This window comes from Oncorhynchus mykiss, chromosome 16 (genome assembly GCF_013265735.2).
Source record: "Oncorhynchus mykiss isolate Arlee chromosome 16, USDA_OmykA_1.1, whole genome shotgun sequence".
Lineage (NCBI taxonomy): Eukaryota > Metazoa > Chordata > Actinopteri > Salmoniformes > Salmonidae > Oncorhynchus > Oncorhynchus mykiss.
The window spans coordinates 3,047,942-3,064,921 of record NC_048580.1 but is presented as its reverse complement, the minus strand read 5'-3'; the positions used below and the strand labels follow the sequence as shown (position 1 = coordinate 3,064,921).

The 16,980-nt window shown below is 44.3% G+C and overlaps 2 protein-coding genes across 4 annotated transcripts in view; one reads left to right on the top strand and one right to left on the bottom strand.

The window, feature by feature from the left end:
- The first annotated feature begins 105 nt into the window (after positions 1 to 105).
- mkks (McKusick-Kaufman syndrome) lies at positions 106 to 10,762 on the top strand. 2 transcript variants are annotated; one of them, XM_036945967.1, is made up of 7 exons: positions 106 to 180; positions 375 to 1,212; positions 3,842 to 4,046; positions 4,251 to 4,438; positions 4,814 to 4,924; positions 9,714 to 10,063; positions 10,523 to 10,762. In XM_036945967.1, the coding sequence occupies exons 2-7, from the start codon at positions 409 to 411 to the stop codon at positions 10,680 to 10,682; spliced, it is 1,818 nt and encodes a 605-aa protein (XP_036801862.1). In that variant the 5' UTR covers positions 106 to 180; positions 375 to 408; the 3' UTR covers positions 10,683 to 10,762. The 2 variants fall into 2 exon arrangements, with proteins under 2 accessions (XP_036801862.1, XP_036801861.1); XM_036945966.1 differs by having other exon boundaries at positions 115 to 1,212.
- Positions 10,763 to 11,433: 671 nt separating this feature from the next.
- The window catches only part of LOC110492798 (3-oxo-5-alpha-steroid 4-dehydrogenase 2-like), a 64,286-nt gene continuing 58,739 nt past the window's right edge, over positions 11,434 to 16,980 (bottom strand). For both annotated transcript variants that reach the window (XM_036945969.1, XM_036945970.1), the window contains one exon: positions 11,434 to 11,948. In XM_036945969.1, coding sequence (XP_036801864.1) covers positions 11,882 to 11,948 — 67 coding nt within the window. In that variant the 3' untranslated portion in view covers positions 11,434 to 11,881. The remainder of the gene's footprint in view (positions 11,949 to 16,980) is intronic.

Genomic DNA, 16,980 nt, shown 5'->3' with positions numbered 1-16,980 from the left:
AAAACACATTTCACCGTGTATAGGTACAATCATTTCTGGGTTAATCGGATTTAATCAACGTAATATAATATATTGTAATCAGGTATTTTTCAATATGCCTAAAACTAACAGCTGTCAGATTTTCGACCGCAGAACAATCAAATACAGTAGCGTACTGTTGCTGTTTCGCAGCTCTAAAATGTGAGTTAAATGTGTTTAAAGACAGAACAAGTCCATGGGTATATTTAGCAATATCAAAGGGTGTACTAAACATTTGTAATCGAGTAGAAATCACACCCGAATTTATCAGAGAATGTGTGATATGATAGTATGTAGCTAACACTGGCTAGCCATACAACAATTAATTTGGAGGGCTTCTCGTCTTGTGTCTTCAGCTCCAATGATTTGTGCATGAAAGAATAAGTAACTATGTCTCGAGTTACCAAGAAAGCGTCATCTGTCTGTACAGACAGCCCACTGAGTATAAGTGAAGTCTGTCGGAAGATGACACTGATGAGGCAGATCCTCACCTCTTGTTTCGGACCCAATGGCAGACTGAAGCAAGTCCATAACAACGTTGGTGGACACGTCCTGACCACCTCCACCTCTACATCCCTACTTCAAGCTGTTTCCTCATCGGAGCCGTTACTCAAACTTATAACTGCCTCCATCCTAAACCACCTGTCTCGGTTCAGTGACTGTGGTCTGTACACTGGCATCCTCTGTTTTTCCCTCATTGACCATGTTCAGAAGTCAGGCTTGAGACCAAGTGTTGCGATCAAAATCAACAAACAACTATTGGAGGTTTGCACCAGTTTCCTCAACCAGGAGGACTGTGGCTGTAAAGTGAATGTCGATTTCAACAGCTGCCAGAGCTTGGTGACACTAGCCAGGAGTGTCATCTCTAGCAAACCTGCCTGTGTGTTGACTGAGGGTGAACAACAGCATATCAGCACGTTGGCTGTCCATGCCTTTCTACTGACTGTCCCCTGTGGTGACACCCCGGGCTCCCCAGACAGAGTCCGTCTTGGTAGGACTGTGACTGTCTCCATCGAGGGACAGTTTGTGCTAGATTCTGCAGTGTTTCCAGGTCTGCTGGTGAATGTCCCAGACATGCAGCTTCAACCCACAGACTCGGAGAGAACCAGACGGGGGCCCGGGCCCTTCCGACTAGCCCTGTTCACGGTGTCTCTCTCAGGGGATCTATCTGAGTTCGGAGAGGGGTCCCTGGAGGTAATGGTATACCTTACTTTTGCCACTAAATGCAATATTTTAGTAACCTCAAACATAAATGTACGGCAGGGTAGCCTAGTGGTTAGAGCATAGAGGCTGCAGGTAGCCTAGTGGTTAGAGTGTAGGGACGGCAGGTAGTCTAGTGGTTAGAGCATAGAGGCGGCAGGTAGCCTAGTGGTTAGAGCATAGAGGCCGCAGGTAGCCTAGTGGTTAGAGTGTAGGGACGGCAGGTAGTCTAGTGGTTAGAGTGTAGGGGCGGCAGGTAGCCTAGTGGTTAGAGTGTAGGGACGGCAGGTAGCCTAGTGGTTAGAGTGTAGAGGCCGCAGGTAGCCTAGTGGTTAGAGTGTAGGGGCGGCAGGTAGCCTAGTGGTTAGAGTGTAGGGGCGGCAGGTAGTCTAGTGGTTAGAGCGTAGAGGCGGCAGGTAGCCTAGTGGTTAGAGTGTAGGGGCGGCAGGTAGCCTAGTGGTTAGAGTGTAGGGGCGGCAGGTAGCCTAGTGGTTAGAGTGTAGGGGCGGCAGGTAGCCTAGTGGTTAGAGCATAGAGGCGGCAGGTAGCCTAGTGGTTAGAGCGTAGAGGCGGCAGGTAGCCTAGTGGTTAGACGTAGAGGCGGCAGGTAGCCTAGTGGTTAGAGTGTAGGGGCGGCAGGTAGCCTAGTGGTTAGAGTGTAGGGGCGGCAGGTAGCCTAGTGGTTAGAGTGTAGGGGCGGCAGGTAGCCTAGTGGTTAGAGCGTAGAGGCGGCAGGTAGCCTAGTGGTTAGAGTGTAGGGGCGGCAGGTAGCCTAGTGGTTAGAGTGTAGGGACGGCAGGTAGCCTAGCGGTTAGAGTGTAGGGGCGGCAGGTAGCCTAGTGGTTAGAGTGTAGAGGCAGCAGGTAGCCTAGTGGTTAGAGTGTAGAGGTGGCAGGTAGCCTAGTGGTTAGAGTGTAGGGGCGGCAGGTAGCCTAGTGGTTAGAGTGTAGGGGCGGCAGGTAGCTTAGTGGTTAGAGTGTAGAGGCAGCAGGTAGCCTAGTGGTTAGAGTGTAGAGGTGGCAGGTAGCCTAGTGGTTAGAGTGTAGAGGTGGCAGGTAGCCTAGTGGTTAGAGTGTAGGGGCGGCAGGTAGCCTAGTGGTTACAGTGTAGGGGCGGCAGGTAGCCTAGTGGTTAGAGCGTAGAGGCGGCAGGTAGCCTAGTGGTTAGAGTGTAGGGGCGGCAGGTAGCCTAGTGGTTAGAGCATAGAGGCCGCAGGTAGCCTAGTGGTTAGAGCATAGAGGCCGCAGGTAGCCTAGTGGTTAGAGTGTAGGGGAGGCAGGTAGCCTAGTGGTTAGAGTATAGGGGAGGCAGGTAGCCTAGTGGTTAGAGTGTAGAGGCAGCAGGTAGCCTAGTGGTTAGAGTGTAGAGGCGGCAGGTAGCCTAGTGGTTAGAGTGTAGAGGCGGCAGGTAGCCTAGTGGTTAGAGCGTAGAAGCAGCAGGTAGCCTAGTGGTTAGAGCGTAGGGGTGGCAGGGTAGCCTAGTGGTTAGAGCGTAGGGACGACAGGTAGCCTAGTGGTTAGATTGTAGGGGCGGCAGGTAGCCTAGTGGTTAGAGTTTAGGGGCGGCAGGTAGCCTAGTGGTTAGAGTTTAGGGGCGGCAGGCAGCCTAGTGGTTAGAGTGTAGAGGCGGCAGGTAGCCTAGTGGTTAGAGTGTAGGGGCGGCAGGTAGCCTAGTGGTTAGAGTGTAGGGGCGGCAGGTAGCCTAGTGGTTAGATTGTAGGGGCGGCAGGTAGCCTAGTGGTTAGAGTGTAGGGGCGGCAGGTAGCCTAGTGTTTAGAGTGTAGGGGCGGCAGGTAGCCTAGTGGTTAGAGTGTAGGGGCAGCAGGTAGCCTAGTGGTTAGAGTGTAGGGTGGCAGGTAGCCTAGTGGTTAGAGTGTAGGGACGGTAGGTAGCCTAGTGGTTAGATGTTAGGGGCGGCAGTTAGCCTAGTGGTTAGAGTGTAGGGGCGGCAGGTAGCCTAGTGGTTAGAGTGTAGGGACGACAGGTAGCCTAGTGGTTAGATTGTAGGGGCGGCAGGTAGCCTAGTGGTTAGAGTGTAGGGGCGGCAGGTAGCCTAGTGGTTAGAGTGTAGGGGCGGCAGGTAGCCTAGTGGTTAGAGTGTAGGGACGACAGGTAGCCTAGTGGATAGATTGTAGGGACGACAGGTAGCCTAGTGGATAGATTGTAGGGGCGGCAGGTAGCCTAGTGGTTAGAGCGTAGGAGCAGCAGGTAGCCTAGTGGTTAGAGTGTAGGGGCGGCAGGTAGCCTAGTGGATAGATTGTAGGGGCGGCAGGTAGCCTAGTGGTTAGAGCGTAGGAGCAGCAGGTAGCCTAGTGGTTAGAGTGTAGGGGCAGCAGGTAGCCTAGTGGTTAGAGTGTAGGGGTGGCAGGGTAGCCTAGTGGTTAGAGCGTAGGAGCAGCAGGCAGTTAACCCACTGTTCCTCGGCCGTCATTGTAAATATGAATTTGTTCTTAACGGACTTGCCTAGTTAAATAAAGGTCAAATAAATACAATATCGTCAAGGTTTTTATTCAATAACGCATTTTAAACATGAATGTTTTCTTTGTCTGACCATGTAATATCCATGTATTTCAAAGTCTATAACTGCCATGTGGGTGTTGTTATTAAACTCTTGATCTTGAAAGGTGCACAGTGGAGCCCCTGACCCAGAAGACCTAATCCTGGATGAGTTACTGAAGCTGGGAGAGCAGGCAGTTACAGACCAGGTGGAGGTGTTTATGTGTCAGAGAGTAATACACCCTGTACTGCAGCATTACCTCCGGAGGCACGGGGTCTTGGTCGTAGAGAGACTCGGCATTGCACTCATCCAGCCCATTGTTCAAATGACAGGTAATGTAATATAGTGTACTTATCAGTAATGCTTTACCCAGCATAGATATATTCGTATTTTGTAGTAGGTAGGTTAGTGCGGAGAATAAAATACATTTAGGGGCCTAGTTTCTATTTTGTTATAATACATGGGGTTTTATATATAAATATAAATCCTACTAGATTCGAGAAAGCACTTGGTTTTCACCTGTCCCACTGTTCCAGGTGCTCAAGCAGTGGCATTGTACCAGACCCCTATCCCTCCTGAGGCCTATGGCCAGGTGAAAGGCTGCTGTGTCAGGACCGTTGGATCCAGAGAGATGCTGCATCTCCTTCCACCTCGGGAACCAGCACCAGCTGTATGCACTATGGTCCTCTGCCACAGGAACGACACCATGCTCAACGAACTGAAGGTAGACGAGACTGAGCCTATTGTGTAACAGAGATAAGAACGGGAAGTAAGCTCACTCCACCGCTAGCTTGAAATGTTGCCAATGTCGGTGTGATAGAATTGGAGGCGTGCTGACCCTGGTTTAAGCCCATTCAGAGGCTTGTTCAGGAAGGCAACGCTAAGGTAGCACCCTTTACATATGCTCAATGAACTGTAGGTAGACACACTGACACCCTACCTATACTCTGAATGTAATCCAAGCCTGTTTTAGAAGTGTAATCTAGTTCCTCTCATTGTTTAGTTAATGTTAGAACGTTGCTAAATGTTTTTCTCGGGAGGCAATGATTTTTGTATCGATCTGTTGTTATTCTGCGTCTCCGTGGTTGTGATGTTCCAGGCTGCGTGTCAGAGGGCAGAGCATGTGTTGAGGCTGACCCTGAGAGACCCAGTAGCTCTGCTGGGAGGAGGATGCACTGAGACACACATGGCAGCCTACATCAGTAACAAGGTCGGTACAGTGGTTGCTCCTTTAAAAGTTGAGTCATACTGCGGCAGACGGCGCGGGCTGCTGCAGCATTCTGTGGCACGTTATCTAATTGTCAGCCATGTTTTACGTTAATGCAAGTTAGTGCTAGTTCTGACCACCAGAGGGCATCTCTGAGGAGCATTTGATAGTTTTCCATATTGGCAGTATTAAAAAATGTAAAACCTTTTTTTTGCATTAACATTGTACATGGGATTGATTTTAAGAAATGTGTCTTAATGAATTAGATTAATATCATGGTGTTTCTATTATTGGTCATAGCGTTGGACTAGTAACCGGAAGGTTGCAAGTTCAAACCCCCCGAGCTGACAAGGTACAAATCTGTCATTCTGCCCCTCAACAAGGCAGTTAACCCCACTGTTCCCAGGCCGTCATTGAAAATAAGAATTTGTTCTTAACTGACTTGCCTGGTTAAATAAAGGTAATATAAATACAATATCCTAGTTGAATAAAGGTAATATAAATACAATATCCTAGTTGAATAAAGGTAATATAAATACAATATCCTAGTTGAATAAAGGTTAAAAATAAAAATGTAATAGATAGAATATAAAATATTGTGCTGTTCAACATGACGGTTGGGAGTAGGCTACACTATAAGAGGATTGGAGGATTCCAAATTAATATCTAAGGGTCATAACATTTCCACACCCTAAATTGTAGTGTAACCAATAGTCATTTAATCTATGGTAGGCCTACGGTATATATCATTTAAAAAAAATTCAATGACCTGTTGGGGCGGTAAGCAAATCGGAGTGTATATACTGTACTCGATACCATCTACTGCATCTTGCCATCTTGATGTAATATATCACTAGCCACTTTAAACAATGCCACTTTATATAATGTTCTCATACCCTACATTACTCATCTCATATGTATATACTGTACTCGATACCATCTACTGCATCTTGCCATCTTGATGTAATATATCACTAGCCACTTTAAACAATGCCACTTTATATAATGTTTTCATACCCTACATTACTCATCTCATATGTATATACTGTACTCTATACCATCTACTGCATCTTGCCTATGCCGCTCTGTACCATCACTCATTCATTCATTTTTTTATGTACATATTCTTTATCCCTTTACACTTGTGTGTATAAAGTAGTTGTTGTGGAATTGTTAGGTTAGATTACTCGTGGGTTATTACTGCATTGTCGGAACTAGAAGCACAAGCATTTCGCTACACTCGCATTAACATCTGCTAACTATGTGACCATTAACATCTGCTAACCGTGTGACCATTAACATCTGCTAACCATGTGACCATTAACATCTGCTAACTATGTGACCATTAACATCTGCTAACCATGTGACCATTAACATCTGCTAACCATGTGACCATTAACATCTGCTAACCGTGTGTATATGACCAATAACATCTGCTAACCATGTGTATATGACCAGTAACATCTGATAACCATGTGTATGTGACCAATAACATCTGCTAACCGTGTGTATATGACCAGTAACATCTGCTAACTATGTGTATGTGACCAGTAACATCTGCTAACTATGTGTATGTGACCAATAACATCTGCTAACCATGTGTATGTGACCAGTAACATCTGCTAACTATGTGTATGTGACCAGTAACATCTGCTAACTATGTGTATGTGACCAGTAACATCTGCTAACTATGTGTATGTGACCAATAACATCTGCTAACCCTGTGTATGTGACCATTAACATCTGCTAACCATGTGTATGTGACCAATAACATCTGCTAACTATGTGTATGTGACCATTAACATCTGCTAACTATGTGTATGTGACCAATAACATCTGCTAACTATGTGTATGTGACCAGTAACATCTGCTAACTATGTGTATGTGACCATTAACATATGCTAACTATGTGTATGTGACCAATAACATCTGCTAACTATGTGTATGTGACCATTAACATCTGCTAACTATGTGTATGTGACCATTAACATATGCTAACTATGTGTATGTGACCAATAACATATGCTAACTATGTGTATGTGACCAATAACATCTGCTAACTATGTGTATGTGACCAATAACATCTGCTAACTATGTGTATGTGACCAGTAACATCTGCTAACTATGTGTATGTGACCATTAACATCTGCTAACTATGTGTATGTGACCAATAACATCTGCTAACTATGTGTATGTGACCATTAACATCTGCTAACTATGTGTATGTGACCATTAACATCTGCTAACTATGTGTAGGTGACCAATAACATCTGCTAACTATGTGTATGTGACCAGTAACATCTGCTAACTATGTGTATGTGACCAGTAACATCTGCTAACTATGTGTATGTGACCAGTAACATCTGCTAACCGTGTGTATATGACCAATAACATCTGCTAACCGTGTGTATATGACCAGTAACATCTGCTAACCGTGTGTATATGACCAATAACATCTGCTAACTATGTGTATGTGACCAGTAACATCTGCTAACTATGTGTATGTGACCATTAACATCTGCTAACCATGTGACCATTAACATCTGCTAACCATGTGACCATTAACATCTGCTAACCATGTGACCATTAACATCTGCTAACCATGTGACCATTAACATCTGCTAACCATGTGACCATTAACATCTGCTAACTATGTGAATGTGACCATTAACATCTGCTAACCATGTGACCAGTAACATCTGCTAACCATGTGACCAGTAACATCTGCTAACCATGTGACCATTAACATCTGCTAACCATGTGACCATTAACATCTGCTAACTATGTGAATGTGACCATTAACATCTGCTAACCATGTGAATGTGACCAGTAACATCTGCTAACTATGTGCATGTGACCATTAACATCTGCTAACTATGTGACCATTAACATCTGCTAACCATGTGACCATTAACATCTGCTAACCATGTGACCATTAACATCTGCTAACCATGTGAATGTGACCAGTAACATCTGCTAACTATGTGCATGTGACCATTAACATCTGCTAACTATGTGACCATTAACATCTGCTAACCATGTGACCATTAACATCTGCTAACCATATGACCAGTAACATCTGCTAACCATGTGTATGTGACCATTAACATCTGCTAACTATGTGTATGTGACCATTAACATCTGCTAACTATGTGTATGTGACCATTAACATCTGCTAACTATGTGTATGTGACCATTAACATCTGCTAACCATGTGTATGTGACCATTAACATCTGCTAACCATGTGTATGTGACCAATAACATCTGCTAACTATGTGTATGTGACCAATAACATCTGCTAACTATGTGTATGTGACCATTAACATCTGCTAACTATGTGTATGTGACCAATAACATCTGCTAACTATGTGTATGTGACCATTAACATCTGCTAACTATGTGTATGTGACCATTAACATCTGCTAACTATGTGACCATTAACATCTGCTAACTATGTGTATGTGACCATTAACATCTGCTAACTATGTGACCATTAACATCTGCTAACTATGTGACCAATAACATCTGCTAACTATGTGTATGTGACCATTAACATCTGCTAACCATATGACCAGTAACATCTGCTAACTATGTGACCAATAACATCTGCTAACTATGTGTATGTGACCATTAACATCTGCTAACTATGTGTATGTGACCATTAACATCTGCTAACTATGTGACCATTAACATCTGCTAACTATGTGTATGTGACCATTAACATCTGCTAACTATGTGACCATTAACATCTGCTAACTATGTGTATATGACAAATACATTGATTTGATTTTGAAGTTAAGTATAAATTATTCTAAATAACAAACTGGCTTCATTTACAAATTAGAAAGAATGTCTCACCCCATGTTCAAGAATCTCCTTTCTCTCACTTACTCTAGGTTAACTGAAAACGAAATCTCCAGAATATAGTTACTTCTTAACAATGCGATTATTATTAATTCATTTAGAATTATATAAAATCCTCTTAGATATTCTCACAGATCCTAACGGAAAATGGCCCTTAGATATTCATTTAGAATCCTCCAATCATCTAAATGTAATTATTGGCAGCTAATTGGACAAGAGGAATACCCCATAATGACTCAGTACCCCATAATGACTCAATACCCCGTAATGACTCAATACCCCATAATGACTCTTAATTAATGACAAAGAAAAAATAGGTTTTTAGAAAATAAATGTTTCCTAATCTTTCTTATATTTCTCAGGATAGACACTATCCTGTGGGGGGGTGGACTATCTGTTATTCAATGTGTTTATATGGGCTAATAGCAGTAAGGCCAAATACACAATTTTTCATCAAATAATTGTTAAAAAAAATAAAAATAATAATAATAAATGCTGGGATACTTCAAGGGGTTTTTAAAATTCAAAATCAACTGGCTAATTGATCCATGACCTTCTTAAAACAATTCCATATAGCTTAGTACACCCCCCCCCCCCCCCCCCCCCCCCATACTGCTCAATGACACTGATCCAGATATACTCATATTTATGACTGATTTCATGTGGTCCAGATATACTCAGTGTTGTTGTTGTTGTTGTATGTCCTCTGAATAAACAAGCTTTACGTTCAGATATACTCATACGTGGCTCAATTTGTAGAGCATGGAGCTTACAACGTCAAGGGTTCGATTCCCGCTGTGGCTACCCACTGAAAAATACATTCACGAACCTTTTAAGTTGCTTTGGATCAAAGGGTCTGGTAAATGGCGTATATTGTTATATTATATTTGCTGATTTTTAAATGATTGAAATCTAATCCCATCACAGGGCACTACTGAAGCAACGGAGGCAGCGTTATCCCTGGGAGTCTCCCAGTCTCAGTACCTACTGGGACTGAACGGGTTCTGCTCCTCCCTGGAGGCTGTAGCCTTGGCCCTGGTGCACGATGGAGAAACCGGCCTCGTAGACCTCAGCTACGCCCACCACTGGTCTGTGCCCCAGGGAGAGGCTATTCATTCGGGTACTGTGCTCCAGGGAGAGGCTATTCATTCGGGTACTGTGCCCCAGGGAGAGGCACTCCAGCGGGGTGATGGAGATGAGGTTCCAGCCACCTGTGGCTGTGGCCTGGTGGAGAGGAGCGCCAGGCCTGGGCTGGAGTGGACCCCCCTCAACACCAGGTACTCACCATAGATCCATGAATACGTTGTTGGGCGTTGTATGTGATGTATGTTATTGTATGTGATGTATGTTGTTGTATGTTATGTGTGTTGTTGTATGTGATGTATGTAGAAGAGGATGTGATGTATGTTATTGTATGTAGAAGAGGATGTGTGTTGTATGTGATGTATGTTATTGTATGTAGAAGAGGATGTGTGTTGTATGTGATGTATGTTATTGTATGTAGAAGAGGATGTGTGTTGTATGTTATTGTATGTAGAAGAGGATGTGTGTTGTATGTTATTGTATGTAGAAGAGGATGTGTGTTGTATGTGATGTATGTTATTGTATGTAGAAGAGGATGTGTGTTGTATGTTATTGTATGTAGAAGAGGATGTGTGTTGTATGTGATGTATGTTATTGTATGTAGAAGAGGATGTGTGTATGTCCTCTGAATAAACAAGCTTTACGTTCACCAGGTACCCTTCACGTCCTGCCCCCCTGGTTGTGGGTAAGGCCACTCCCCCTCAGCTCAGGGTGCTGGACTCCTTCACAGCCAAACTCAATGCTCTGCAGGTTGCCGTGGAAATGGCTAATCTGGTACTGGACATTAGATACGTCATCCAAGATGTCAACTGACACCAACATCTCAATTCAATTCAAAGGGGCTTTATTAGCATGGAATGTGTTTACATTGAAATAAACTGTAAACAAAACAATGACAATCAGCTTTTAACAGTAAACATTACACACAACACTTTGAAGAGAATAACAACGTTTAAAACATGATATTACTAGCGGTTGTAAAAAAAAAAATCTAGTATAACATTTAAAATGTTACATAAGCTAGGTGTCGTGACAATGTGCAAATAGTAGACTGTACGAATGACAGGGGTGGGAATGAATAGGCAGGCAGATGTAGGTTTTATTAGATTGTTGTTTCTGACCCACTGGTCGACCTTTTCTTGTGGCAGCAGGTCACACATCTACTGTGATGGCGTGACTGCGATATTTTTGCCTAACAGATACAGGAGTTTGTCAAATTATATGTGTTCAAATTCTTTGCGGGTTTGTGTAATTTTGAGGGAAATATGTGTCTCTAATATGGTCGTACATTTGGCAGGAGGTTAGGAAGTGCAGCTCAGTTTCCACCTCATTTTGTGGGCGGTGAGCACATAGCTTGTCTTCTCTTGAAAGCCAGGTCTGCCTTCGGTGGCCTTTCTAAATAGTAAGGCTCACTGAGTCTGTACATAGTCAAAGATTTTAATTTTAGGTCAGTCACAGTGGTCAGGTATTCTGCCACTGTGTACTCTCTGTTTAGGGCCAAATAGCATTCTAGTTTGCTCAGTTTTTTTGAAAATTCTTTCCAGTGTGTCAAGTAATTCTTTTTTTGTTTTTCTCATGATTTGGTTGGGTCTAATTGTGTTGCTGTCCTGGGGCTCTGTGGGGTCTGTGTGCTACTGTCTATATGTAGATCTCTACTGTCTATATGTAGATATCTAGGTAGATCTCTACTGTCTATATGTAGATATCTAGATATCTAGGTAGATAAATACTGTCTATATGAAGATATCAGCTAGATCTCTCTGTCTATATGTAGATATCTAGCTAGATAAATACTGTCTATATGTAGATCTCTACTGTCTATATGCAGGTCATCTGATCATATCTGGACTTTGTCCCAAATGGCACACTATTCCCAACATAAAGTAATGCACTACGTTTGAACAGAGGACCATATGGGGAATAGGATGCTGTTTGGAATGCAAGCCTGATCTAAAGAGCTTGTTTGGGGTCTCCCAGTCCTATGGTTGGAATGCAGGAGCTTCATCTGTTCTTTAGAAGATGAATGGAATCAGAGCTTTCCGTGACCTGGGGTAGTCATGGAATGTCTCATGGTAGTACCTGTGACAGAGGGAGAGGACAAGGATCATGAATAAATGTACAGCCACAGATTTTGTCTAATGTCTACCATAGGTTTAGCCTGGTCCTCCATTCTGACCTCGTCATTGTGTAGCGAAACCCAATGTAAGCTTGCGAGACCAGGATGGGCGTACAAGGCCCCCATAGGTTGGTCAAGCATCAACAACTAGGTAGATCTCTACAGTCTATATGTAGATATCTAGGTTATGTCATCGAAATCAAATCAAAGTTCATTTGTCACGAATACAACAGGTGTAGACCTTAAAATGAAATCCTTACTTATAAACCCTTAACCAACAATGCAGTTAAGAAAATATCCCCCCCCCCCAAAAAAATGTAAAAGTAAGAGATAAGAAAAACAAATAATTAAAGAGTAGCAGTAAATAACAATAGACTATATACAGGGGGTACCAGTACAGAGTCAATGTGGAGGCTATATACAGGGTATTACGGTACAGAGTCAATGTGGAGGCTATATACAGGGGGTACCGGTACAGAGTATATGTGGAGGTTATATACAGGGTATTACGGTACAGAGTCAATGTGGAGACTATATACAGGGTGTTACGGTACAGAGTCAATGTGGAGACTATATACAGGGTGTTACGGTACAGAGTCAATGTGGAGACTATATACAGGGTATTACGGTACAGAGTCAATGTGGAGGCTATATACAGGGTATTACGGTACAGAGTCAATGTGGAGGCTATATACAGGGTGTTACGGTACAGAGTCAATGTGGAGGCTATATACAGGGTATTACGGTACAGAGTCAATGTGGAGGCTATATACAGGGTATTACGGTACAGAGTCAATGTGGAGGTTATATACAGGGTGTTACGGTACAGAGTCAATGTGGAGGCTATATACAGGGTATTACGGTACAGAGTCAATGTGGAGGCTATATACAGGGTATTACGGTACAGAGTCAATGTGGAGGCTATATACAGGGTATTACGGTACAGAGTCAATGTGGAGGCTATATACAGAGGGTACCAGTACAGAGTCAATGTGGAGGCTATATACAGGGGGTACCAGTACAGAGTCAATGTGGAGTCTATATACAGGGTGTTACGGTACAGAGTCAATGTGGAGACTATATACAGGGTATTACGGTACAGAGTCAATGTGGAGGCTATATACAGGGGGTACCGGTACAGAGTCAATGTGGAGGCTATATACAGGGGGTACCAGTACAGAGTCAATGTGGAGTCTATATACAGAGGGTACCAGTACAGAGTCAATGTGGAGACTATATACAGGGTATTACGGTACAGAGTCAATGTGGAGGCTATATACAGGGGGTACCAGTACAGAGTCAATGTGGAGGCTATATACAGGGGGTACCAGTACAGAGTCAATGTGGAGACTATATACAGGGTATTACGGTACAGAGTCAATGTGGAGGCTATATACAGGGGGTACCGGTACAGAGTCAATGTGGAGACTATATACAGGGGGTACCAGTACAGAGTCAATGTGGAGGCTATATACAGGGGGTACCAGTACAGAGTCAATGTGGAGGCTATATACAGGGGGTACCAGTACAGAGTCAATGTGGAGGCTATATACAGGGGGTACCAGTACAGAGTCAATGTGGAGGCTATATACAGGGTATTACGGTACAGAGTCAATGTGGAGGCTATATACAGGGGGTACCAGTACAGAGTCAATGTGGAGGCTATATACAGGGGGTACCAGTACAGAGTCAATGTGGAGGCTATACACAGGGGGTACCAGTACAGAGTCAATGTGGAGGCTATATACAGGGGGTACCAGTACAGAGTCAATGTGGAGGCTATATACAGGGATACCAGTACAGAGTCAATGTGGAGACTATATACAGGGGGTACCAGTACAGAGTCAATGTGGAGGCTATATACAGGGTATTACGGTACAGAGTCAATGTGGAGGCTATATACAGGGGGTACCAGTACAGAGTCAATGTGGAGGCTATATACAGGGGGTACCAGTACAGAGTCAATGTGGAGGCTATATACAGGGGGTACCAGTACAGAGTCAATGTGGAGGCTATATACAGGGGGTACCAGTACAGAGTCAATGTGGAGACTATATACAGGGGGTACCAGTACAGAGTCAATGTGGAGGCTATATACAGGGGGTACCAGTACAGAGTCAATGTGGAGGCTATATACAGGGGGTACCAGTACAGAGTTAATGTGGAGGCTATATACAGGGGGTACCAGTACAGAGTCAATGTGGAGGCTATATACAGGGGGTACCAGTACAGAGTCAATGTGGAGGCTATATACAGGGTATTACGGTACAGAGTCAATGTGGAGGCTATAAACAGGGGGTACCGGTACAGAGTCAATGTGGAGACTATATACAGGGGGTACTGGTAGAGAGTCAATGTGGAGGCTATATACAGGGGGTACCAGTACAGAGTCAATGTGGAGGCTATATACAGGGGGTACCAGTACAGAGTCAATGTGGAGGCTATATACAGGGGGTACTGGTACAGAGTCAATGTGGAGACTATTTACAGGGGGTACCAGTACAGAGTCAATGTGGAGGCTATATACAGGGGGTACCAGTACAGAGTCAATGTGGAGGCTATATACAGGGGGTACCAGTACAGAGTCAATGTGGAGGCTATATACAGGGGGTACCAGTACAGAGTCAATGTGGAGGCTATATACAGGGTATTACGGTACAGAGTCAATGTGGAGGCTATAAACAGGGGGTACCGGTACAGAGTCAATGTGGAGGCTATATACAGGGGGTACTGGTACAGAGTCAATGTGGAGGCTATATACAGGGGGTACCAGTACAGAGTCAATGTGGAGACTATATACAGGGGGTACTGGTACAGAGTCAATGTGGAGGCTATATACAGGGGGTACCAGTACAGAGTCAATGTGGAGGTTATATACAGGGTATTACGGTACAGAGTCAATGTGGAGGCTATATACAGGGGGTACCAGTACAGAGTCAATGTGGAGGCTATATACAGGGGGTACCAGTACAGAGTCAATGTGGAGGTTATATACAGGGTATTACGGTACAGAGTCAATGTGGAGGCTATATACAGGGGGTACCAGTACAGAGTCAATGTGGAGGCTATATACAGGGGGTACCGGTACAGAGTCAATGTGGAGGCTATATACAGGGGGTACTGGTACAGAGTCAATGTGGAGGCTATATACAGGGGGTACCAGTACAGAGTCAATGTGGAGGCTATATACAGGGGGTACCAGTACAGAGTCAATGTGGAGACTATATACAGGGGGTACCGGTACAGAGTCAATGTGGAGGCTATATACAGGGGGTACCGGTACAGAGTCAATGTGGAGGCTATATACAGGGGGTACCGGTACAGAGTCAATGTGGAGGCTATATACAGGGGGTACTGGTACAGAGTCAATGTGGAGGCTATATACAGGGGGTACCAGTACAGAGTCAATGTGGAGGCTATATACAGGGGGTACCAGTACAGAGTCAATGTGGAGGCTATATACAGGGGGTACCAGTACAGAGTCAATGTGGAGGCTATATACAGGGGGTACCAGTACAGAGTCAATGTGGAGGCTATATACAGGGGGTACCAGTACAGAGTCAATGTGGAGGCTATATACAGGGGGTACCAGTACAGAGTCAATGTGGAGGCTATATACAGGGGGTACCAGTACAGAGTCAATGTGGAGACTATATACAGGGGGTACCAGTACAGAGTCAATGTGGAGGCTATATACAGGGGGTACCAGTACAGAGTCAATGTGGAGGCTATATACAGGGGGTACCAGTACAGAGTCAATGTGGAGGCTATATACAGGGGGTACCAGTACAGAGTCAATGTGGAGACTATATACAGGGGGTACCAGTACAGAGTCAATGTGGAGGCTATATACAGGGGGTACCAGTACAGAGTCAATGTGGAGGCTATATACAGGGGGTACCAGTACAGAGTCAATGTGGAGACTATATACAGGGGGTACCGGTACAGAGTCAATGTGGAGGCTATATACAGGGGGTACCGGTACAGAGTCAATGTGGAGGCTATATACAGGGGGTACCAGTACAGAGTCAATGTGGAGACTATATACAGGGGGTACCGGTACAGAGTCAATGTGGAGGCTATATACAGGGGGTACCGGTACAGAGTCAATGTGGAGGCTATATACAGGGGGTACCAGTACAGAGTCAATGTGGAGGCTATATACAGGGGGTACCAGTACAGAGTCAATGTGGAGGCTATATACAGGGTATTACGGTACAGAGTCAATGTGGAGGCTATATACAGGGGGTACCAGTACAGAGTCAATGTGGAGGCTATATACAGGGGGTACCAGTACAGAGTCAATGTGGAGGCTATATACAGGGTATTACGGTACAGAGTCAATGTGGAGGCTATATACAGGGGGTACCAGTACAGAGTCAATGTGGAGACTATATACAGGGTATTACGGTACAGAGTCAATGTGGAGGCTATATACAGGGTATTACGGTACAGAGTCAATGTGGAGGCTATATACAGGGGGGTACCAGTACAGAGTCAATGTGGAGACTATATACAGGGTATTACGGTACAGAGTCAATGTGGAGGCTATATACAGGGTATTACGGTACAGAGTCAATGTGGAGGCTATATACAGGGGGTACCAGTACAGAGTCAATGTGGAGACTATATACAGGGTATTACGGTACAGAGTCAATGTGGAGGCTATATACAGGGTATTACGGTACAGAGTCAATGTGGAGGCTATATACAGGAGGAACCGGTACAGAGTCAATGTGGAGGCTATATACAGGGGGAACCGGTACTGAGTCAATGTGGAGGCTATATACAGGGGGAACCGGTACTGAGTCAATGTGGAGACTATATACAGGAGGTACCGGTACAGAGTCAATGTGGAGGTTATATACAGGGTATTACGGTACAGAGTCAATGTGGAGGCTATATACAGGGGGTACCGGTACAGAGTCAATGTGGAGGTTATATACAGGGTATTACGGTACAGAGTCAATGTGGAGGCTATATACAGGGTATTAC

What these genes read in the sequence shown, in the direction of transcription:
- mkks (XM_036945967.1), top strand. Translation starts at nt 409, where the DNA reads ATGTCTCGAGTTACCAAGAAAGCGTCATCTGTCTGTACAGACAGCCCA. An exon ending in TCGGAGAGGGGTCCCTGGAG is followed by an intron (nt 1,213 to 3,841) that starts GTAATGGTATAC and finishes TGATCTTGAAAG; the next exon opens with GTGCACAGTGGAGCCCCTGA. An exon ending in TGGACCCCCCTCAACACCAG is followed by an intron (nt 10,064 to 10,522) that starts GTACTCACCATA and finishes TACGTTCACCAG; the next exon opens with GTACCCTTCACGTCCTGCCC.